We start from the raw sequence: 23,103 nt of genomic DNA, 5'->3' as shown, positions 1-23,103 counted from the left end.
GCGTGGTCGAATCTTGCTACAAATTTTGCATATGTGTTGATTATTCTTGCTTGGCAGTGTTCAACTGTCATTATGATTTAAACAAAACAGGTCTTCTAAAAAACTGAAAATACATATATACCGGACAGTGTTCAACTGGTCGGTATCATGAGATGAAAGACCAATGTTTAAATAGTTGCATGTTTTTGTAGTGGTTAACTGCTAAAATATGTTTGTATATTCTATGTGTTTCACGAGTAGTCACTGCTCGGACAAATTCGGTCAAGTAGCAAGTGATCAAGGATCACTTGGGGGGCACATAGAGTATACTGGTGTGCACTTCAACACAGGCAATAAGAGCACGAGCAAAGATATCTGTTTTTGGGCTGACTTGTAAATTTGGAAGTCTAAAAAGGCCATTAAGCTAACTTGTTTAACAAAGCTTAAGTAACTTGCAATTTTTAAAAAAATTTAAGTTAGAAACAGATATTCGTGTGGTAATAAAAGTTATGCTCATAAAATGTTAGAGCAATAAGAGCATGAGGAAGTATATTTAGTATGGACTTATGAAATGTCTAGAATTTCTAAGTTAGAAAACTAAGTACTCATGTGAAATTGAAGATATATAGGAACTTTACTATTCACAATAAACTTGTAATGTCTTAAATGTAAAAAGACTTAAAAGTTTCAAGCTAGCCAAAAAAGAAAAGTAAAGTGCAAGTGTCAAACAGCTCAATCATACGATCAAAAGTATAAAAAAAAATAAAACAAAAAACTGGTAGGACTACAACTGGTCATGCAGGAGCGCTCTAGCAGGATGAGGAGTCACTGGCGTGCTGCTCTGGTAGGTTGATCAACCCCCTCCTCGGCATCAGCTGTTCTTCTTGCTCGGAATGATAGTGTAGAGGAGGTAGGTGCAGGACCGGTGGGATTAGCAGCTTCCTCAGCAGCCCTGGCCTCACATCTGGCAAGCTCCTCTGCCTGGATCTCTTCGGTCAGAAAGTCAAGCTTGAGGGGTTTATTTAGCTTCCACAACTGGTAGAAGCAGTTGAAGCAGGTCTCCTCATAGCGGGTTAGATCGGCCTCTTTCTCTTGCTTCAGCTCTTCATTCTCGCTAATCAGTCCCTCGTTCTCGCGAGCTAAGCCCTCGTTCTCACGAGTCAGTCCGTCTAGCCGATTAGTCAAGGATTTGTTGGCTTGATTTTGCTGATTATTCCCATCATCCAACCCCTTGAGAGACTCATTTTGCTCAGTCACAGTCTTCTCTGCCTGTTCCAGCTTGGACTGAAGAGCGTCCGTTTTCGCTCGAGCCTCCACGAGTTGATCATTTAGGACCTTGATCAACTCCTTGTAATCGACCGATCGTTGCTGGGCGTGACAGAAGGTCATAAGCGTCTGCATGAAAAGCAAAAAGTTACTACAAAGCATTAACGTAAGTAACAATCTATCTTGTGGTAGAGTACTTACATTTGTTAGCTGAGCAATCCCTCTATCTAGGACAACGTCAACGCTGAGTCGAGGAAAAGATTCAAAGCCTTGAATCGTCGATGAATCACGGAGGGTCTGATCAGCTGCCCCCCTGAGTTTGGTGTCAGCAACTCGGAGCGCCTCGCTCGGGCCGGACGGGCCTGGGGGAGTCAGGCTCGCTGATGGGGGGAGTGACGAAGGGGTCAACTGCGGGATGGGACTGACCCCTCAGGTTGTCTCCCCTGGCTCGGGGGCACTGTCCTCGGGACCTTCCTCGGAGGAGTGAGACCACTTCCTTCGCCAAACTTCCTTTTTGGAGCAGGAGGAACGATACAATGTCTGAACATCTCCGAGTCTGCAAAAAAGGAAAACATGAGATTCGTTAGAAAAAATGTATATATATAATAAAATGTAGATAAGTATATTACTACTACAATTTTATTAGCCTCGAATCACCAAGTTATTAAACATATTCCTATGACTACTAAACCTGAGTTGAGAATCTGGTCAATGAAGTCATCCTCGTCATCCGAAGATAAGCTAAGTTCTCTCTCAATCTGAATGGCTTTTCCTTTCCCGGACCGAGCAGGAATAGCAGATCTGTGCTAAGGCTCAAGCTGAGGCTCCCTAATGACAAGGTCGCCATGTCTATGAGAAAGCGGAGAGGGTCCAGGAGAAAACTGGTCAGTCACTATCTCTGTGCCCGCATTGGACTGATCAGTCGTGTTGTTCTCCCCAGTGGTACTTTCCACCGCCATATTTTTGTCACACGGTATCAGGCCCACCATCTGAAGGTAGTCCACAGTGACCAATCTTTTCACGTCTTTCTCCTCAGTACTCATGCTAGCCAACGCCTCCGCTCGATTGAACATCCCTTCAGTAGGCAAGGGTCGCTGGAACGGACCCGCGTGTGTAAAGGCCAAGTTTTTGGCCTTGATATCTGATGTGAGGAAATATTCCCTGTAATATTTCCCGGGGTTCGACTTGTGGGAGATACCGCTAAGGTATGTAATCCCCCTTTGCCTGTGATAGAGGTGAAAGAAGCCCGTGTTGTTGTGGGTGGGATTGGTCCTGAAGTTGAACAAATAGTGCACCTCATGAGGGGTGGGCTCGTCCCAACCTTGCAGAAAGTAGAGAATATACAGTGCGAACAATGCCTGGATCCCATTCGGTGCGATCTGGAATGGGGAGACATTGAAATAATCCGCTATAGACCGAAAATAGGGATGTAATGGAAGTGTCGCTCCTGCGTGGATATGATGCCTGGACCAGGCGCAGTATGCTCCACCGGGCCTATTGGCTCTCTGGTGAGAGCCCGGGCATATCACGTTCACCCTACTCAAACCCAAAGCCTCGGTGTGTTTGTGGAACGATCCGGGGTTAAGTTTTGAAGGTTGGGCAGTGAACCAGGAAGGTTCTTCTTCTCTTCCCTTCCGTGGCTTTTGAATGGCCAAGTTCTGGATCACGGTGGCAAACTTCTAAAAGGGTGATCCTGAAGGAGTTGCAGTGCGGGCGTCACTGCGCTCCACCACCTTCTGTACCGCTCTGCGGGCAACTTGTGGATCTTGGTCCTGGGGATGTCTATTAGATTTCTTCACCCTCATCGTCGACTGTGAGGCTTGTTGAAGAAACTGTTCCTCTCGGAGGAAGTACAGGGCTGAGCGGGGAAGGATCCGCTTGAAGCGACGAAGGCGGTCCTCTGGAGTACAACTGGTGGACGATTTTGATGAGGAATCGCCGTTTAGATGAGTCTCGATTGACTGCGGGATAGAAGTATCGGAGTCCGTATGGTTGCCACCTCCCCTATAATCAGAGCGATTCATCTACAAAAATAAATAAAAAATGGGGAGGTGAGTAACCATACAGATAAAACCCAACAAGAACAAAATTTATTTTTATACTTAGAAAAATTTCTCTAAGTGGTAAAAATATGGCATGCATGGAAAAACGATTTTTAGTGCTTAAAGGTGCCTAAGAAATGTTTAAAAAATATAGCATAAAGAAATGCCATGATTGGTCTTAAAATTGTGCCTAGTGCAAGGAATCCTTCTGCATCCGACGAGGCGCATATGAAAGATAGGCATATGTGTCCGGTCGGACACCATGAGCCCGAGGAGAAGCGTGCCCCAGCCGCATGCATCCAGGCGTGAACTTGGGCTAAGGGCATGTCCGAAGAGACGCTTGGCCAGCATGTGCGAAGGGTCATGAGGTATCCGGTCAGATACCATGTGACCAAGGAGGAGACGTGCGAAGATGGTCCGGGCGGACCAAGCTTGGCGTGGTGCTATCCTTCTGCATCCGAGCCGAGGACACCCGAAGAGCCAACGCCAACAGCCCAAGGACTCCGATCGAACATCAGGGGTCTGAGGAGATGGGTTCCACACGATCCGAGGAGCACCTGTGTGGTCCGAAGAGTGCCCATGTGGTCCGATCGGACCACATGTTTGCCCAGAAAAAATAGAGGCCGAACGTCCATATCCCTAAACTTACCCATTTTTCATGCCCAAAACCTCACCAAAAACGCCACTATTTTCTTTGAGCCGAAAACAAGACCCAATTTGAAGGAGCAATGTTCTATATTCACTAACATAAACATGTTTCTTCATCCAAACATACAAACACAAGATCAAAATAGGGAAGTTGAAAAGTTTTTTCATGTTCTTGAAACCCTCTATGCTATCAAAAACCCCAAAACCCATAATCATGGTTTATACCAAATTGACCTATTTTTCTTGAAATTCCTATGAAATTGAGAGTAATGTTGGGTTACCCATAATACAAACATCCTCAAAACAGCCACCCAACACATTATACAAGCATTCTTATGAGATTCATGAACAAATTCAAGAAAAAAGCTCTCAATGGGGTTTCGGACACAACATGGTTTTTTCATGAAATTTTTTGAAAAATAACAACAATGTATAGGCATGGAGAAGAAGACTTACTCAAATTTGGAGAACCTTTGACTTGCTTGAAGAAATGGAGTGCTTCCCTTGAAGTCCCTTGAAGATTCGGCCAAAGGAAGGAGAAGACAAGGGGTTTCGGCCAAGAGAGAAGAAAGAAGGAGAAAGGTTTTTAAAAAATGTGATTTTCTTGTGTAAAGAAGAATGTGTAAATGTAGGGGTTATTTAAAGGAAAAAAGTGGGAGTTATTACTTATTTTTGGACTCTTGGCATTCCGGGGCTATTTTTTCTCCCCACGATCATAGGCAGCTTTTTGCAGTGATCATGGCCTGTAAGTTGTGGTTTGCTGCATGACAGGAAGATGAACAGTTAATTTTTATAATGCCGTCAACTGTGGAGAAAAAAGTTTATTATGTGAAGTATCATAAAATAAACTTGGGGGGCAAATGTTATCCCAAAAATTTGAAAATGATGATGTGGCAATAGAAATGACAGGTGGCATGGAATAGTTGGGTGATCTGGCTTAGCAGCAGCCCAGTACATCAGTGAAGAGTTTTGACTGCTTCATGACCAAGCCAAGTGCACCCGAGGAGAGTACTTGGGCTAGGGTGTGCCTGGTCGGACTTTGGTCCGAGGAGTAGTCCAATGGCGTGGTCGGACTTTGGTCCGAGGAGCAGTCCAAGGCATGGTCGGACTTTGGTCCGAGGAGAACCCAAGGGCATGGTCGGACTTTGGTCTGAGGAGAGCCCAAGGTGTGGTCGGACCTTGGTCCGAGGAGAGCCCAAGGTGTGGTCGGACTTTGGTACGAGGAGGAGCCCAAGGTGTGGTCGGGCTTTGGTCCGAGGAGAGCCCGAGGTGTGGTCGGACCTTGGTCCAAGGAGTGCCCAAGGTGTGGTCGTACTTTGATCCGAGGAGAAGCCCAAGGATGTGGTCGGACCTTGGTCCGAGGAGCAGACCAAGGAGTGTGGTCGAATCTTGGTCCGAGGAGCAGTCCAAGGATTGTGGTCGGATTTTGGTCCGAGGAGTAGTCTAAGGGCGTGGTCGGATGCATGTCCGAGGAGAGACGAAGGATTGGTCCTTATGCATATGTCCAGTAAGTGCACGGTTGTCCAAGTAAAGAAATGGCATGCATATGTCCGACCAGCACTTGTATGTATCCAACATGCATGTGTTCGACCAGAGGACGATATTCATCAACCAAATAGACCAGACTGCGTCAAATTCCCAGAAACGGCTTCAGCAAGAATCGGTATGGGCATACACGGGAATCTCTCATTCTTCGCTCAAATTGAGGATTCTATTGTATTTTGAATATTTCTTGTAATTTAAATATAATACGAATGATAAAATATCCCGATCCTAAGGGGATATTAGTTTCTAATCCCCAGCCTATAAATAGAGGGTTGATGGGATCAGAAAATGACTTTTGGCAATTTGAATTTTTGGTCTGAGTTTTCTAGAGAGAGAAAGTGTGTTTTCTTGAGAGAGAACTCTTTTGTATTATGGGAATTTACACTGAAGAAACTCAGTTGACACTGGTTCATCTGATCTTGAGTGTAGATAAAATAATCAAATCTCTAAGTGGATTAGGTTATTACCAACTGATTGGGGCTGAACCACTATAAAAATTGCGTGTGTTCTTTATTTTCTTTATAAAATTGTCTGTGTCGTTTGAATTCTCTTGAAGGTTTGTCGTTGTTGACGTTCTTACATCGTTGGCTAAAAACGCAGTCAACATTTTGGTGCTTTCGTTGAGAGCCTGAAGAGAAGAACAGACGGTCCCTGAAGCAATATGGCACCTAAGAACACCAATGCAGCCTCCAAGAAGACGAGCTCCTTTAAAGAGCATGCTAGATCAGAGGGTCCTAGCGTTCAAGATCGTGAAACTGAGCCCAGAGTCGTGCTCGAGGACGTAGCGCCAGAAGTTGAAGAGCTCCAGGAAGCCATGAGCGCCTTCCAGGAGGAGATGGCTCAGTTCAACGCCAGGTAGGAGGCGTTCGCTGAGGAAATGGCTAGGCAAAATGCCGCATTAGAGCAGCAGAAATGGGAGATGGACGCTAGGAGTGAGGAGATCCGTCGACAGCAGGAGGAGGCCGACAGGCGACATCGCGAAGCTGCACTCGCTCTGGAGGCAGCTACGCAGCTGACCCGAGCCAATGCCCAGGTTGCACCTGGGGTGGCAGCCACCACAGAGGCAAGGACCACAGAAGCTAGTCGTAAGAAAACTGATAGACCAGGCAGGGGTGGTAGTAACCCACCTGGTCATGAGGAGGACGGAGTCCGATCGCGCACTGCCTCAACTAAAAGGGGGAACTCCAAAACCCCCTCAAGAAGCCACCGATCAGAGACTTCCAGATCAGGGAATCACAAGTCAGGCAGCAAGAAAACACCTCCTGAGCAGGAGCACAATAAAGCTCCTCGTGGCAATGAGACTTCCCACTTCAAAGATGGGCATAGGCGTGATGAAGCTGACAGTCATCACACTAACCATTCTAAGGAGAAGAATAATAATAACCATCGAGGAGGGGAGGATTGACCAGCTCAGACAGGAAGGCCACCAAGACATCCCAACCAGCGCAGTGGCAAGGAGCACGTTCGACCCAGCAAACCATCCGAGAAGACTCGGAGTACAGTGTTCGATCGGTTGGGAAAGCACACTGCTCAGAAGGACCTGAGGGACGTCATTGATGATAGAAGGAGGACCGTCCCAGTCGAAGGGCAAGAGCCAATCCGTCCTACCAGTCGAATAGAAATACTCAATGATGGTTTGCCGGATAGGAACACCTGACCAGGCGGTCCCGAAAGTGAGTCCCCAGCGGTGGCCCCAGGCATCCAAGCCCAGCTTGATGCTTTAACAGCAGCAATTCAGAGTTTGTCAAAACAACCTGCTGCGATTGATCCGGTAGACCACAGAAGTGGCAGCCCTTTTTGTGCTCGAATTAGAGCAGCTCAACCACCAGCGAAATACAAATCACCGGTACTGCCAGTTTATACAGAAAAGGCAGACCCGGTAAGACACGTTGGAAAGTTTGAAGATCAAATGAAGCTGCTCGAGGTGAGTGACGACTATCGCTTCAGTGTCTTCCCCACCACATTGTCAGACACTGCCCAGGAGTGGTACTAGAAATTTAAACCAGATTCCATCACTTCTTGGGAAAGTTTTAGGAAGGAGTTTTGCAGGCAGTTTAGTACTGCTCAAACCCCTCCTATTTATGCCAATCACTTGGTGGATATTAGATAGGGAAAAGATGAGTCTCTCAAGAACTACATTCAAAGGTTCATGAGAGAAGCTAACCGAGCTACTGCGGTTAGAGATGAGGGGAAGATGGTGGCGATCTCTTCCGGCATTATCTATCGAAGTCCTTTGTGGGACAGCATCCATCGTCATCTAATTTCAACATTACAACAATTTTTAGATCGGGCAGATAAGTATATGAAGTTGGATGATGCAATTGAGAAGGGAGAAAATGGATTGAACAATCCAAGCGGGTCGAATGATCCCCCCAAGAATGGTGGGAATGATCAAAGTGGTGGTAAGAAACGTGGGAATAACGGGTCTGACCTCCACAATGAGAAGAAGGCTAAGTCGGGACCAAACGACAAGCCAACTAAGTATGAACCTCGATTCACCAACTACACCACCCTTTCGGCAAGTCAAGCAGAGATCTACTTGGCCAGTCATCAAGAGGTCCCTTACCAGAAACCCCCACCAATCAAGAAGGAGATGAGTAAAAGAGATATGAACAAGTTCTGTCGCTTCCATGGAGACTATGGTCACGACACGAATGAGTGCAATCATCTCAAAGATGAGATAGAGTTTCTCTTCCGGTCGGGGAAGCTATAAAAGTATCGAGCAGAGAAGACCCAAGGAGAGGGGAGCAACAACAATCCTGGGTTCAAGCGGCAACGATCCCCACCTTTGCAACCTGAACCTGTGGACTTCACACTAAATACTATATGTGGAGGACCACATCTTGCTGGAGATAGCAACAAGGCGAGGGAGAGGTATGCTCGCACCCTTCGTCATGAGTTAGGTGCGGCATCCACCTCCGAAGTTATGACAGTGGAGGAGCGACCACCGAAGAACCCAAGATATGAAAGTGAGTCCCTCACTTTCACTGAAGAAGATGCTCGACACGTGAGGTATCCTCACAATGACCCTCTTGTTGTGACAGTCCAAATCGCTAATATGAAAGTGAACATTATTTATAAGTCATCCTTCGAGAAAATGAAGTTGTCTATCAATGACTTGAAGCCGTGCTCCCAAGTCATTTATGGGTTTACTGGAGAAGGATTGTCACCAGTTGGGACAATCAAGTTGCCAGTCACGACGGGGGAAGCTCCCAAGCATGAAACCGTAATGACCGAGTTCTTGATTGTTGACTGCCCGTCCGCCTACAATGTGGTTATTGGTCGACCACTGCTCACAAACTTACATACGGTAGTTTCAATCTGGCACCTTTCCATGAAGTTCCCGACCAGTGCCGGCATAGGCTGTGTCCAAGGAGACCAGAGGGAGGCTAAGGAGTGCTATAATGCCTCGGTAGCTAAGGCAAAGAAGGGGGCCAAGGAGAATAACATGATTGTATGTGTTGAGAGAGAGGAGGTGGACGAGATGGATGTCAACCAGAGTCTTGCAGTTTTAATCGATGAAGAGACGTTAGAAGAGTTTGGCCAAGAAAGCACTCTTGGTTTAAAAGAGCATAAGGCCCCATTCGGTGATGAAGTCACCAAATAGGGCGTTGCCCAAAGCGAGGGAAGGGACTTTGATCCTCGCTTTGGGGATTATGAGAGTGATGCGGGACCGTCCGAGGAGTTAGAGGAGGTCCTTATAGATGAGAATGACCTGACGAGAGGGGTCAAAATTGGAAAAAAGTTGAAAGCAGAGGTGAGAGCACAGCTAATAGAATTCTTGCAAAGGAATCAAGATGTCTTCGCCTGGTCTCACAAGGATATAGTGGGTATCTCACCAACTGTGATCAGCCACGTGCTCAACGTGGATGAAAGCTATCCAGCAGTGTAGCAGAAGAGGAGAATCATTAATTGTTGGCAGAATCCTTAGACTTCCTCGAGGAGAGAAGAGAGGAGGCGAACTTGAGAGTTGCTGCTCACCAGCAAAAAGTGGCGCGCTACTTCAATTCCAAAGTCCGAGATCGAAAGTTCCAGGTCAGAGATTTGGTCCTCAGAAAGGTGTTTGTGAGAGACCCAGCAGCTGGTGTGCTAGGACCAAACTGGGAAGGACCATATCAAATTGAGCAAGTCTTGCCACCCGGCACCTACAAGCTGGCTCGGTTGAATGGAGAGCTGATCAGGAATTACTGGAACGGAGAGCACTTGAGGAACTATTATCAATAAATACTGCTTACAGAGTAATGGCTTTGTATCAAGTGCTTAACTTGTTATTTAAGTTTTTGTTTGTAGACTGGCTATTTGCTAACCAGTCATGTTATTTTGAACAATGTTATTTTGTTTGAAACTCGTTGTTAGACACGTTTTGTCATTTATTATTACGAGTAATAAAAGAGATCACACGCAGCGTGGTCGAATCTTGCTACAAATTTTGCATATGTGTTGATTATTCTTGCTTGGCAGTGTTCAACTGTCATTATGATTTAAACAAAACAGGTCTTCTAAAAAACTGAAAATACATATATACCGGACAGTGTTCAACTGGTCGGTATCATGAGATGAAAGACCAATGTTTAAATAGTTGCATGTTTTTGTAGTGGTTAACTGCTAAAATATGTTTGTATATTCTATGTGTTTCACGAGTAGTCACTGCTCGGACAAATTCGGTCAAGTAGCAAGTGATCAAGGATCACTTGGGGGGCACATAGAGTATACTGGTGTGCACTTCAACACAGGCAATAAGAGCACGAGCAAAGATATCTGTTTTTGGGCTGACTTGTAAATTTGGAAGTCTAAAAAGGCCATTAAGCTAACTTGTTTAACAAAGCTTAAGTAACTTGCAATTTTTAAAAAAATTTAAGTTAGAAACAGATATTCGTGTGGTAATAAAAGTTATGCTCATAAAATGTTAGAGCAATAAGAGCATGAGGAAGTATATTTAGTATGGACTTATGAAATGTCTAGAATTTCTAAGTTAGAAAACTAAGTACTCATGTGAAATTGAAGATATATAGGAACTTTACTATTCACAATAAACTTGTAATGTCTTAAATGTAAAAAGACTTAAAAGTTTCAAGCTAGCCAAAAAAGAAAAGTAAAGTGCAAGTGTCAAACAGCTCAATCATACGATCAAAAGTATAAAAAAAAATAAAACAAAAAACTGGTAGGACTACAACTGGTCATGCAGGAGCGCTCTAGCAGGATGAGGAGTCACTGGCGTGCTGCTCTGGTAGGTTGATCAACCCCCTCCTCGGCATCAGCTGTTCTTCTTGCTCGGAATGATAGTGTAGAGGAGGTAGGTGCAGGACCGGTGGGATTAGCAGCTTCCTCAGCAGCCCTGGCCTCACATCTGGCAAGCTCCTCTGCCTGGATCTCTTCGGTCAGAAAGTCAAGCTTGAGGGGTTTATTTAGCTTCCACAACTGGTAGAAGCAGTTGAAGCAGGTCTCCTCATAGCGGGTTAGATCGGCCTCTTTCTCTTGCTTCAGCTCTTCATTCTCGCTAATCAGTCCCTCGTTCTCGCGAGCTAAGCCCTCGTTCTCACGAGTCAGTCCGTCTAGCCGATTAGTCAAGGATTTGTTGGCTTGATTTTGCTGATTATTCCCATCATCCAACCCCTTGAGAGACTCATTTTGCTCAGTCACAGTCTTCTCTGCCTGTTCCAGCTTGGACTGAAGAGCGTCCGTTTTCGCTCGAGCCTCCACGAGTTGATCATTTAGGACCTTGATCAACTCCTTGTAATCGACCGATCGTTGCTGGGCGTGACAGAAGGTCATAAGCGTCTGCATGAAAAGCAAAAAGTTACTACAAAGCATTAACGTAAGTAACAATCTATCTTGTCGTAGAGTACTTACATTTGTTAGCTGAGCAATCCCTCTATCTAGGACAACGTCAACGCTGAGTCGAGGAAAAGATTCAAAGCCTTGAATCGTCGATGAATCACGGAGGGTCTGATCAGCTGCCCCCCTGAGTTTGGTGTCAGCAACTCGGAGCGCCTCGCTCGGGCCGGACGGGCCTGGGGGAGTCAGGCTCGCTGATGGGGGGAGTGACGAAGGGGTCAACTGCGGGATGGGACTGACCCCTCAGGTTGTCTCCCCTGGCTCGGGGGCACTGTCCTCGGGACCTTCCTCGGAGGAGTGAGACCACTTCCTTCGCCAAACTTCCTTTTTGGAGCAGGAGGAACGATACAATGTCTGAACATCTCCGAGTCTGCAAAAAAGGAAAACATGAGATTCGTTAGAAAAAATGTATATATATAATAAAATGTAGATAAGTATATTACTACTACAATTTTATTAGCCTCGAATCACCAAGTTATTAAACATATTCCTATGACTACTAAACCTGAGTTGAGAATCTGGTCAATGAAGTCATCCTCGTCATCCGAAGATAAGCTAAGTTCTCTCTCAATCTGAATGGCTTTTCCTTTCCCGGACCGAGCAGGAATAGCAGATCTGTGCTAAGGCTCAAGCTGAGGCTCCCTAATGACAAGGTCGCCATGTCTATGAGAAAGCGGAGAGGGTCCAGGAGAAAACTGGTCAGTCACTATCTCTGTGCCCGCATTGGACTGATCAGTCGTGTTGTTCTCCCCAGTGGTACTTTCCACCGCCATATTTTTGTCACACGGTATCAGGCCCACCATCTGAAGGTAGTCCACAGTGACCAATCTTTTCACGTCTTTCTCCTCAGTACTCATGCTAGCCAACGCCTCCGCTCGATTGAACATCCCTTCAGTAGGCAAGGGTCGCTGGAACGGACCCGCGTGTGTAAAGGCCAAGTTTTTGGCCTTGATATCTGATGTGAGGAAATATTCCCTGTAATATTTCCCGGGGTTCGACTTGTGGGAGATACCGCTAAGGTATGTAATCCCCCTTTGCCTGTGATAGAGGTGAAAGAAGCCCGTGTTGTTGTGGGTGGGATTGGTCCTGAAGTTGAACAAATAGTGCACCTCATGAGGGGTGGGCTCGTCCCAACCTTGCAGAAAGTAGAGAATATACAGTGCGAACAATGCCTGGATCCCATTCGGTGCGATCTGGAATGGGGAGACATTGAAATAATCCGCTATAGACCGAAAATAGGGATGTAATGGAAGTGTCGCTCCTGCGTGGATATGATGCCTGGACCAGGCGCAGTATGCTCCACCGGGCCTATTGGCTCTCTGGTGAGAGCCCGGGCATATCACGTTCACCCTACTCAAACCCAAAGCCTCGGTGTGTTTGTGGAACGATCCGGGGTTAAGTTTTGAAGGTTGGGCAGTGAACCAGGAAGGTTCTTCTTCTCTTCCCTTCCGTGGCTTTTGAATGGCCAAGTTCTGGATCACGGTGGCAAACTTCTAAAAGGGTGATCCTGAAGGAGTTGCAGTGCGGGCGTCACTGCGCTCCACCACCTTCTGTACCGCTCTGCGGGCAACTTGTGGATCTTGGTCCTGGGGATGTCTATTAGATTTCTTCACCCTCATCGTCGACTGTGAGGCTTGTTGAAGAAACTGTTCCTCTCGGAGGAAGTACAGGGCTGAGCGGGGAAGGATCCGCTTGAAGCGACGAAGGCGGTCCTCTGGAGTACAACTGGTGGACGATTTTGATGAGGAATCGCCGTTTAGATGAGTCTCGATTGACTGCGGGATAGAAGTATCGGAGTCCGTATGGTTGCCACCTCCCCTATAATCAGAGCGATTCATCTACAAAAATAAATAAAAAATGGGGAGGTGAGTAACCATACAGATAAAACCCAACAAGAACAAAATTTATTTTTATACTTAGAAAAATTTCTCTAAGTGGTAAAAATATGGCATGCATGGAAAAACGATTTTTAGTGCTTAAAGGTGCCTAAGAAATGTTTAAAAAATATAGCATAAAGAAATGCCATGATTGGTCTTAAAATTGTGCCTAGTGCAAGGAATCCTTCTGCATCCGACGAGGCGCATATGAAAGATAGGCATATGTGTCCGGTCGGACACCATGAGCCCGAGGAGAAGCGTGCCCCAGCCGCATGCATCCAGGCGTGAACTTGGGCTAAGGGCATGTCCGAAGAGACGCTTGGCCAGCATGTGCGAAGGGTCATGAGGTATCCGGTCAGATACCATGTGACCAAGGAGGAGACGTGCGAAGATGGTCCGGGCGGACCAAGCTTGGCGTGGTGCTATCCTTCTGCATCCGAGCCGAGGACACCCGAAGAGCCAACGCCAACAGCCCAAGGACTCCGATCGAACATCAGGGGTCTGAGGAGATGGGTTCCACACGATCCGAGGAGCACCTGTGTGGTCCGAAGAGTGCCCATGTGGTCCGATCGGACCACATGTTTGCCCAGAAAAAATAGAGGCCGAACGTCCATATCCCTAAACTTACCCATTTTTCATGCCCAAAACCTCACCAAAAACGCCACTATTTTCTTTGAGCCGAAAACAAGACCCAATTTGAAGGAGCAATGTTCTATATTCACTAACATAAACATGTTTCTTCATCCAAACATACAAACACAAGATCAAAATAGGGAAGTTGAAAAGTTTTTTCATGTTCTTGAAACCCTCTATGCTATCAAAAACCCCAAAACCCATAATCATGGTTTATACCAAATTGACCTATTTTTCTTGAAATTCCTATGAAATTGAGAGTAATGTTGGGTTACCCATAATACAAACATCCTCAAAACAGCCACCCAACACATTATACAAGCATTCTTATGAGATTCATGAACAAATTCAAGAAAAAAGCTCTCAATGGGGTTTCGGACACAACATGGTTTTTTCATGAAATTTTTTGAAAAATAACAACAATGTATAGGCATGGAGAAGAAGACTTACTCAAATTTGGAGAACCTTTGACTTGCTTGAAGAAATGGAGTGCTTCCCTTGAAGTCCCTTGAAGATTCGGCCAAAGGAAGGAGAAGACAAGGGGTTTCGGCCAAGAGAGAAGAAAGAAGGAGAAAGGTTTTTAAAAAATGTGATTTTCTTGTGTAAAGAAGAATGTGTAAATGTAGGGGTTATTTAAAGGAAAAAAGTGGGAGTTATTACTTATTTTTGGACTCTTGGCATTCCGGGGCTATTTTTTCTCCCCACGATCATAGGCAGCTTTTTGCAGTGATCATGGCCTGTAAGTTGTGGTTTGCTGCATGACAGGAAGATGAACAGTTAATTTTTATAATGCCGTCAACTGTGGAGAAAAAAGTTTATTATGTGAAGTATCATAAAATAAACTTGGGGGGCAAATGTTATCCCAAAAATTTGAAAATGATGATGTGGCAATAGAAATGACAGGTGGCATGGAATAGTTGGGTGATCTGGCTTAGCAGCAGCCCAGTACATCAGTGAAGAGTTTTGACTGCTTCATGACCAAGCCAAGTGCACCCGAGGAGAGTACTTGGGCTAGGGTGTGCCTGGTCGGACTTTGGTCCGAGGAGTAGTCCAATGGCGTGGTCGGACTTTGGTCCGAGGAGCAGTCCAAGGCATGGTCGGACTTTGGTCCGAGGAGAACCCAAGGGCATGGTCGGACTTTGGTCTGAGGAGAGCCCAAGGTGTGGTCGGACCTTGGTCCGAGGAGAGCCCAAGGTGTGGTCGGACTTTGGTACGAGGAGGAGCCCAAGGTGTGGTCGGGCTTTGGTCCGAGGAGAGCCCGAGGTGTGGTCGGACCTTGGTCCAAGGAGTGCCCAAGGTGTGGTCGTACTTTGATCCGAGGAGAAGCCCAAGGATGTGGTCGGACCTTGGTCCGAGGAGCAGACCAAGGAGTGTGGTCGAATCTTGGTCCGAGGAGCAGTCCAAGGATTGTGGTCGGATTTTGGTCCGAGGAGTAGTCTAAGGGCGTGGTCGGATGCATGTCCGAGGAGAGACGAAGGATTGGTCCTTATGCATATGTCCAGTAAGTGCACGGTTGTCCAAGTAAAGAAATGGCATGCATATGTCCGACCAGCACTTGTATGTATCCAACATGCATGTGTTCGACCAGAGGACGATATTCATCAACCAAATAGACCAGACTGCGTCAAATTCCCAGAAACGGCTTCAGCAAGAATCGGTATGGGCATACACGGGAATCTCTCATTCTTCGCTCAAATTGAGGATTCTATTGTATTTTGAATATTTCTTGTAATTTAAATATAATACGAATGATAAAATATCCCGATCCTAAGGGGATATTAGTTTCTAATCCCCAGCCTATAAATAGAGGGTTGATGGGATCAGAAAATGACTTTTGGCAATTTGAATTTTTGGTCTGAGTTTTCTAGAGAGAGAAAGTGTGTTTTCTTGAGAGAGAACTCTTTTGTATTATGGGAATTTACACTGAAGAAACTCAGTTGACACTGGTTCATCTGATCTTGAGTGTAGATAAAATAATCAAATCTCTAAGTGGATTAGGTTATTACCAACTGATTGGGGCTGAACCACTATAAAAATTGCGTGTGTTCTTTATTTTCTTTATAAAATTGTCTGTGTCGTTTGAATTCTCTTGAAGGTTTGTCGTTGTTGACGTTCTTACATCGTTGGCTAAAAACGCAGTCAACATTTTGGTGCTTTCGTTGAGAGCCTGAAGAGAAGAACAGACGGTCCCTGAAGCAATATGGCACCTAAGAACACCAATGCAGCCTCCAAGAAGACGAGCTCCTTTAAAGAGCATGCTAGATCAGAGGGTCCTAGCGTTCAAGATCGTGAAACTGAGCCCAGAGTCGTGCTCGAGGACGTAGCGCCAGAAGTTGAAGAGCTCCAGGAAGCCATGAGCGCCTTCCAGGAGGAGATGGCTCAGTTCAACGCCAGGTAGGAGGCGTTCGCTGAGGAAATGGCTAGGCAAAATGCCGCATTAGAGCAGCAGAAATGGGAGATGGACGCTAGGAGTGAGGAGATCCGTCGACAGCAGGAGGAGGCCGACAGGCGACATCGCGAAGCTGTACTCGCTCTGGAGGCAGCTACGCAGCTGACCCGAGCCAATGCCCAGGTTGCACCTGGGGTGGCAGCCACCACAGAGGCAAGGACCACAGAAGCTAGTCGTAAGAAAACTGATAGACCAGGCAGGGGTGGTAGTAACCCACCTGGTCATGAGGAGGACGGAGTCCGATCGCGCACTGCCTCAACTAAAAGGGGGAACTCCAAAACCCCCTCAAGAAGCCACCGATCAGAGACTTCCAGATCAGGGAATCACAAGTCAGGCAGCAAGAAAACACCTCCTGAGCAGGAGCACAATAAAGCTCCTCGTGGCAATGAGACTTCCCACTTCAAAGATGGGCATAGGCGTGATGAAGCTGACAGTCATCACACTAACCATTCTAAGGAGAAGAATAATAATAACCATCGAGGAGGGGAGGATTGACCAGCTCAGACAGGAAGGCCACCAAGACATCCCAACCAGCGCAGTGGCAAGGAGCACGTTCGACCCAGCAAACCATCCGAGAAGACTCGGAGTACAGTGTTCGATCGGTTGGGAAAGCACACTGCTCAGAAGGACCTGAGGGACGTCATTGATGATAGAAGGAGGACCGTCCCAGTCGAAGGGCAAGAGCCAATCCGTCCTACCAGTCGAATAGAAATACTCAATGATGGTTTGCCGGATAGGAACACCTGACCAGGCGGTCCCGAAAGTGAGTCCCCAGCGGTGGCCCCAGGCATCCAAGCCCAGCTTGATGCTTTAACAGCAGCAATTCAGAGTTTGTCAAAACAACCTGCTGCGATTGATCCGGTAGACCACAGAAGTGGCAGCCCTTTTTGTGCTCGAATTAGAGCAGCTCAACCACCAGCGAAATACAAATCACCGGTACTGCCAGTTTATACAGAAAAGGCAGACCCGGTAAGACACGTTGGAAAGTTTGAAGATCAAATGAAGCTGCTCGAGGTGAGTGACGACTATCGCTTCAGTGTCTTCCCCACCACATTGTCAGACACTGCCCAGGAGTGGTACTAGAAATTTAAACCAGATTCCATCACTTCTTGGGAAAGTTTTAGGAAGGAGTTTTGCAGGCAGTTTAGTACTGCTCAAACCCCTCCTATTTATGCCAATCACTTGGTGGATATTAGATAGGGAAAAGATGAGTCTCTCAAGAACTACATTCAAAGGTTCATGAGAGAAGCTAACCGAGCTACTGCGGTTAGAGATGAGGGGAAGATGGTGGCGATCTCTTCCGGCATTATCTATCGAAGTCCTTTGTGGGACAGCATCCATCGTCATCTAATTTCAACATTACAACAATTTTTAGATCGGGCAGATAAGTATATGAAGTTGGATGATGCAATTGAGAAGGGAGAAAATGGATTGAACAATCCAAGCGGGTCGAATGATCCCCCCAAGAATGGTGGGAATGATCAAAGTGGTAGTAAGAAACGTGGGAATAACGGGTCTGACCTCCACAATGAGAAGAAGGCTAAGTCGGGACCAAACGACAAGCCAACTAAGTATGAACCTCGATTCACCAACTACACCACCCTTTCGGCAAGTCAAGCAGAGATCTACTTGGCCAGTCATCAAGAGGTCCCTTACCAGAAACCCCCACCAATCAAGAAGGAGATGAGTAAAAGAGATATGAACAAGTTCTGTCGCTTCCATGGAGACTATGGTCACGACACGAATGAGTGCAATCATCTCAAAGATGAGATAGAGTTTCTCTTCCGGTCGGGGAAGCTATAAAAGTATCGAGCAGAGAAGACCCAAGGAGAGGGGAGCAACAACAATCCTGGGTTCAAGCGGCAACGATCCCCACCTTTGCAACCTGAACCTGTGGACTTCACACTAAATACTATATGTGGAGGACCACATCTTGCTGGAGATAGCAACAAGGCGAGGGAGAGGTATGCTCGCACCCTTCGTCATGAGTTAGGTGCGGCATCCACCTCCGAAGTTATGACAGTGGAGGAGCGACCACCGAAGAACCCAAGATATGAAAGTGAGTCCCTCACTTTCACTGAAGAAGATGCTCGACACGTGAGGTATCCTCACAATGACCCTCTTGTTGTGACAGTCCAAATCGCTAATATGAAAGTGAACATTATTTATAAGTCATCCTTCGAGAAAATGAAGTTGTCTATCAATGACTTGAAGCCGTGCTCCCAAGTCATTTATGGGTTTACTGGAGAAGGATTGTCACCAGTTGGGACAATCAAGTTGCCAGTCACGACGGGGGAAGCTCCCAAGCATGAAACCGTAATGACCGAGTTCTTGATTGTTGACTGCCCGTCCGCCTACAATGTGGTTATTGGTCGACCACTGCTCACAAACTTACATACGGTAGTTTCAATCTGGCACCTTTCCATGAAGTTCCCGACCAGTGCCGGCATAGGCTGTGTCCAAGGAGACCAGAGGGAGGCTAAGGAGTGCTATAATGCCTCGGTAGCTAAGGCAAAGAAGGGGGCCAAGGAGAATAACATGATTGTATGTGTTGAGAGAGAGGAGGTGGACGAGATGGATGTCAACCAGAGTCTTGCAGTTTTAATCGATGAAGAGACGTTAGAAGAGTTTGGCCAAGAAAGCACTCTTGGTTTAAAAGAGCATAAGGCCCCATTCGGTGATGAAGTCACCAAATAGGGCGTTGCCCAAAGCGAGGGAAGGGACTTTGATCCTCGCTTTGGGGATTATGAGAGTGATGCGGGACCGTCCGAGGAGTTAGAGGAGGTCCTTATAGATGAGAATGACCTGACGAGAGGGGTCAAAATTGGAAAAAAGTTGAAAGCAGAGGTGAGAGCACAGCTAATAGAATTCTTGCAAAGGAATCAAGATGTCTTCGCCTGGTCTCACAAGGATATAGTGGGTATCTCACCAACTGTGATCAGCCACGTGCTCAACGTGGATGAAAGCTATCCAGCAGTGTAGCAGAAGAGGAGAATCATTAATTGTTGGCAGAATCCTTAGACTTCCTCGAGGAGAGAAGAGAGGAGGCGAACTTGAGAGTTGCTGCTCACCAGCAAAAAGTGGCGCGCTACTTCAATTCCAAAGTCCGAGATCGAAAGTTCCAGGTCAGAGATTTGGTCCTCAGAAAGGTGTTTGTGAGAGACCCAGCAGCTGGTGTGCTAGGACCAAACTGGGAAGGACCATATCAAATTGAGCAAGTCTTGCCACCCGGCACCTACAAGCTGGCTCGGTTGAATGGAGAGCTGATCAGGAATTACTGGAACGGAGAGCACTTGAGGAACTATTATCAATAAATACTGCTTACAGAGTAATGGCTTTGTATCAAGTGCTTAACTTGTTATTTAAGTTTTTGTTTGTAGACTGGCTATTTGCTAACCAGTCATGTTATTTTGAACAATGTTATTTTGTTTGAAACTCGTTGTTAGACACGTTTTGTCATTTATTATTACGAGTAATAAAAGAGATCACACGCAGCGTGGTCGAATCTTGCTACAAATTTTGCATATGTGTTGATTATTCTTGCTTGGCAGTGTTCAACTGTCATTATGATTTAAACAAAACAGGTCTTCTAAAAAACTGAAAATACATATATACCGGACAGTGTTCAACTGGTCGGTATCATGAGATGAAAGACCAATGTTTAAATAGTTGCATGTTTTTGTAGTGGTTAACTGCTAAAATATGTTTGTATATTCTATGTGTTTCACGAGTAGTCACTGCTCGGACAAATTCGGTCAAGTAGCAAGTGATCAAGGATCACTTGGGGGGCACATAGAGTATACTGGTGTGCACTTCAACACAGGCAATAAGAGCACGAGCAAAGATATCTGTTTTTGGGCTGACTTGTAAATTTGGAAGTCTAAAAAGGCCATTAAGCTAACTTGTTTAACAAAGCTTAAGTAACTTGCAATTTTTAAAAAAATTTAAGTTAGAAACAGATATTCGTGTGGTAATAAAAGTTATGCTCATAAAATGTTAGAGCAATAAGAGCATGAGGAAGTATATTTAGTATGGACTTATGAAATGTCTAGAATTTCTAAGTTAGAAAACTAAGTACTCATGTGAAATTGAAGATATATAGGAACTTTACTATTCACAATAAACTTGTAATGTCTTAAATGTAAAAAGACTTAAAAGTTTCAAGCTAGCCAAAAAAGAAAAGTAAAGTGCAAGTGTCAAACAGCTCAATCATACGATCAAAAGTATAAAAAAAAATAAAACAAAAAACTGGTAGGACTACAACTGGTCATGCAGGAGCGCTCTAGCAGGATGAGGAGTCACTGGCGTGCTGCTCTGGTAGGTTGATCAACCCCCTCCTCGGCATCAGCTGTTCTTCTTGCTCGGAATGATAGTGTAGAGGAGGTAGGTGCAGGACCGGTGGGATTAGCAGCTTCCTCAGCAGCCCTGGCCTCACATCTGGCAAGCTCCTCTGCCTGGATCTCTTCGGTCAGAAAGTCAAGCTTGAGGGGTTTATTTAGCTTCCACAACTGGTAGAAGCAGTTGAAGCAGGTCTCCTCATAGCGGGTTAGATCGGCCTCTTTCTCTTGCTTCAGCTCTTCATTCTCGCTAATCAGTCCCTCGTTCTCGCGAGCTAAGCCCTCGTTCTCACGAGTCAGTCCGTCTAGCCGATTAGTCAAGGATTTGTTGGCTTGATTTTGCTGATTATTCCCATCATCCAACCCCTTGAGAGACTCATTTTGCTCAGTCACAGTCTTCTCTGCCTGTTCCAGCTTGGACTGAAGAGCGTCCGTTTTCGCTCGAGCCTCCACGAGTTGATCATTTAGGACCTTGATCAACTCCTTGTAATCGACCGATCGTTGCTGGGCGTGACAGAAGGTCATAAGCGTCTGCATGAAAAGCAAAAAGTTACTACAAAGCATTAACGTAAGTAACAATCTATCTTGTGGTAGAGTACTTACATTTGTTAGCTGAGCAATCCCTCTATCTAGGACAACGTCAACGCTGAGTCGAGGAAAAGATTCAAAGCCTTGAATCGTCGATGAATCACGGAGGGTCTGATCAGCTGCCCCCCTGAGTTTGGTGTCAGCAACTCGGAGCGCCTCGCTCGGGCCGGACGGGCCTGGGGGAGTCAGGCTCGCTGATGGGGGGAGTGACGAAGGGGTCAACTGCGGGATGGGACTGACCCCTCAGGTTGTCTCCCCTGGCTCGGGGGCACTGTCCTCGGGACCTTCCTCGGAGGAGTGAGACCACTTCCTTCGCCAAACTTCCTTTTTGGAGCAGGAGGAACGATACAATGTCTGAACATCTCCGAGTCTGCAAAAAAGGAAAACATGAGATTCGTTAGAAAAAATGTATATATATAATAAAATGTAGATAAGTATATTACTACTACAATTTTATTAGCCTCGAATCACCAAGTTATTAAACATATTCCTATGACTACTAAACCTGAGTTGAGAATCTGGTCAATGAAGTCATCCTCGTCATCCGAAGATAAGCTAAGTTCTCTCTCAATCTGAATGGCTTTTCCTTTCCCGGACCGAGCAGGAATAGCAGATCTGTGCTAAGGCTCAAGCTGAGGCTCCCTAATGACAAGGTCGCCATGTCTATGAGAAAGCGGAGAGGGTCCAGGAGAAAACTGGTCAGTCACTATCTCTGTGCCCGCATTGGACTGATCAGTCGTGTTGTTCTCCCCAGTGGTACTTTCCACCGCCATATTTTTGTCACACGGTATCAGGCCCACCATCTGAAGGTAGTCCACAGTGACCAATCTTTTCACGTCTTTCTCCTCAGTACTCATGCTAGCCAACGCCTCCGCTCGATTGAACATCCCTTCAGTAGGCAAGGGTCGCTGGAACGGACCCGCGTGTGTAAAGGCCAAGTTTTTGGCCTTGATATCTGATGTGAGGAAATATTCCCTGTAATATTTCCCGGGGTTCGACTTGTGGGAGATACCGCTAAGGTATGTAATCCCCCTTTGCCTGTGATAGAGGTGAAAGAAGCCCGTGTTGTTGTGGGTGGGATTGGTCCTGAAGTTGAACAAATAGTGCACCTCATGAGGGGTGGGCTCGTCCCAACCTTGCAGAAAGTAGAGAATATACAGTGCGAACAATGCCTGGATCCCATTCGGTGCGATCTGGAATGGGGAGACATTGAAATAATCCGCTATAGACCGAAAATAGGGATGTAATGGAAGTGTCGCTCCTGCGTGGATATGATGCCTGGACCAGGCGCAGTATGCTCCACCGGGCCTATTGGCTCTCTGGTGAGAGCCCGGGCATATCACGTTCACCCTACTCAAACCCAAAGCCTCGGTGTGTTTGTGGAACGATCCGGGGTTAAGTTTTGAAGGTTGGGCAGTGAACCAGGAAGGTTCTTCTTCTCTTCCCTTCCGTGGCTTTTGAATGGCCAAGTTCTGGATCACGGTGGCAAACTTCTAAAAGGGTGATCCTGAAGGAGTTGCAGTGCGGGCGTCACTGCGCTCCACCACCTTCTGTACCGCTCTGCGGGCAACTTGTGGATCTTGGTCCTGGGGATGTCTATTAGATTTCTTCACCCTCATCGTCGACTGTGAGGCTTGTTGAAGAAACTGTTCCTCTCGGAGGAAGTACAGGGCTGAGCGGGGAAGGATCCGCTTGAAGCGACGAAGGCGGTCCTCTGGAGTACAACTGGTGGACGATTTTGATGAGGAATCGCCGTTTAGATGAGTCTCGATTGACTGCGGGATAGAAGTATCGGAGTCCGTATGGTTGCCACCTCCCCTATAATCAGAGCGATTCATCTACAAAAATAAATAAAAAATGGGGAGGTGAGTAACCATACAGATAAAACCCAACAAGAACAAAAT

The 23,103-nt window shown here is 46.2% G+C and overlaps 1 protein-coding gene across 1 annotated transcript; it reads right to left on the bottom strand.

Moving 5' to 3' along the window:
- Positions 1 to 666: 666 nt before the first annotated feature.
- LOC133795718 (uncharacterized) lies at positions 667 to 22,056 on the bottom strand. Its single transcript, XM_062233170.1, has 8 exons — positions 21,960 to 22,056; positions 21,484 to 21,569; positions 20,710 to 21,142; positions 11,600 to 11,685; positions 10,826 to 11,258; positions 1,716 to 1,801; positions 942 to 1,374; positions 667 to 671 (listed from the first exon to the last, which is right to left on the bottom strand). Exons 1-8 carry the CDS (start codon positions 22,054 to 22,056, stop codon positions 667 to 669), a joined length of 1,659 nt encoding a protein of 552 aa, XP_062089154.1.
- Between the last annotated feature and the right edge of the window lie 1,047 nt (positions 22,057 to 23,103).

This window comes from Humulus lupulus, chromosome 8 (genome assembly GCF_963169125.1).
Source record: "Humulus lupulus chromosome 8, drHumLupu1.1, whole genome shotgun sequence".
NCBI lineage: Eukaryota > Viridiplantae > Streptophyta > Magnoliopsida > Rosales > Cannabaceae > Humulus > Humulus lupulus.
Note: the sequence above shows the minus strand (reverse complement) of the source record. Positions and strands in the feature narration are given on the sequence as shown.

What these genes read in the sequence shown, in the direction of transcription:
- LOC133795718 (XM_062233170.1), bottom strand. Translation starts at nt 22,056, where the DNA reads ATGAGTACTGAGGAGAAAGACGTGAAAAGATTGGTCACTGTGGACTAC. An exon ending in CAAAAATATGGCGGTGGAAA is followed by an intron (nt 21,570 to 21,959) that starts GTACCACTGGGG and finishes CCTTTTTTGCAG; the next exon opens with ACTCGGAGATGTTCAGACAT. An exon ending in GTCTCACTCCTCCGAGGAAG is followed by an intron (nt 11,259 to 11,599) that starts GTCCCGAGGACA and finishes CTTTTCATGCAG; the next exon opens with ACGCTTATGACCTTCTGTCA.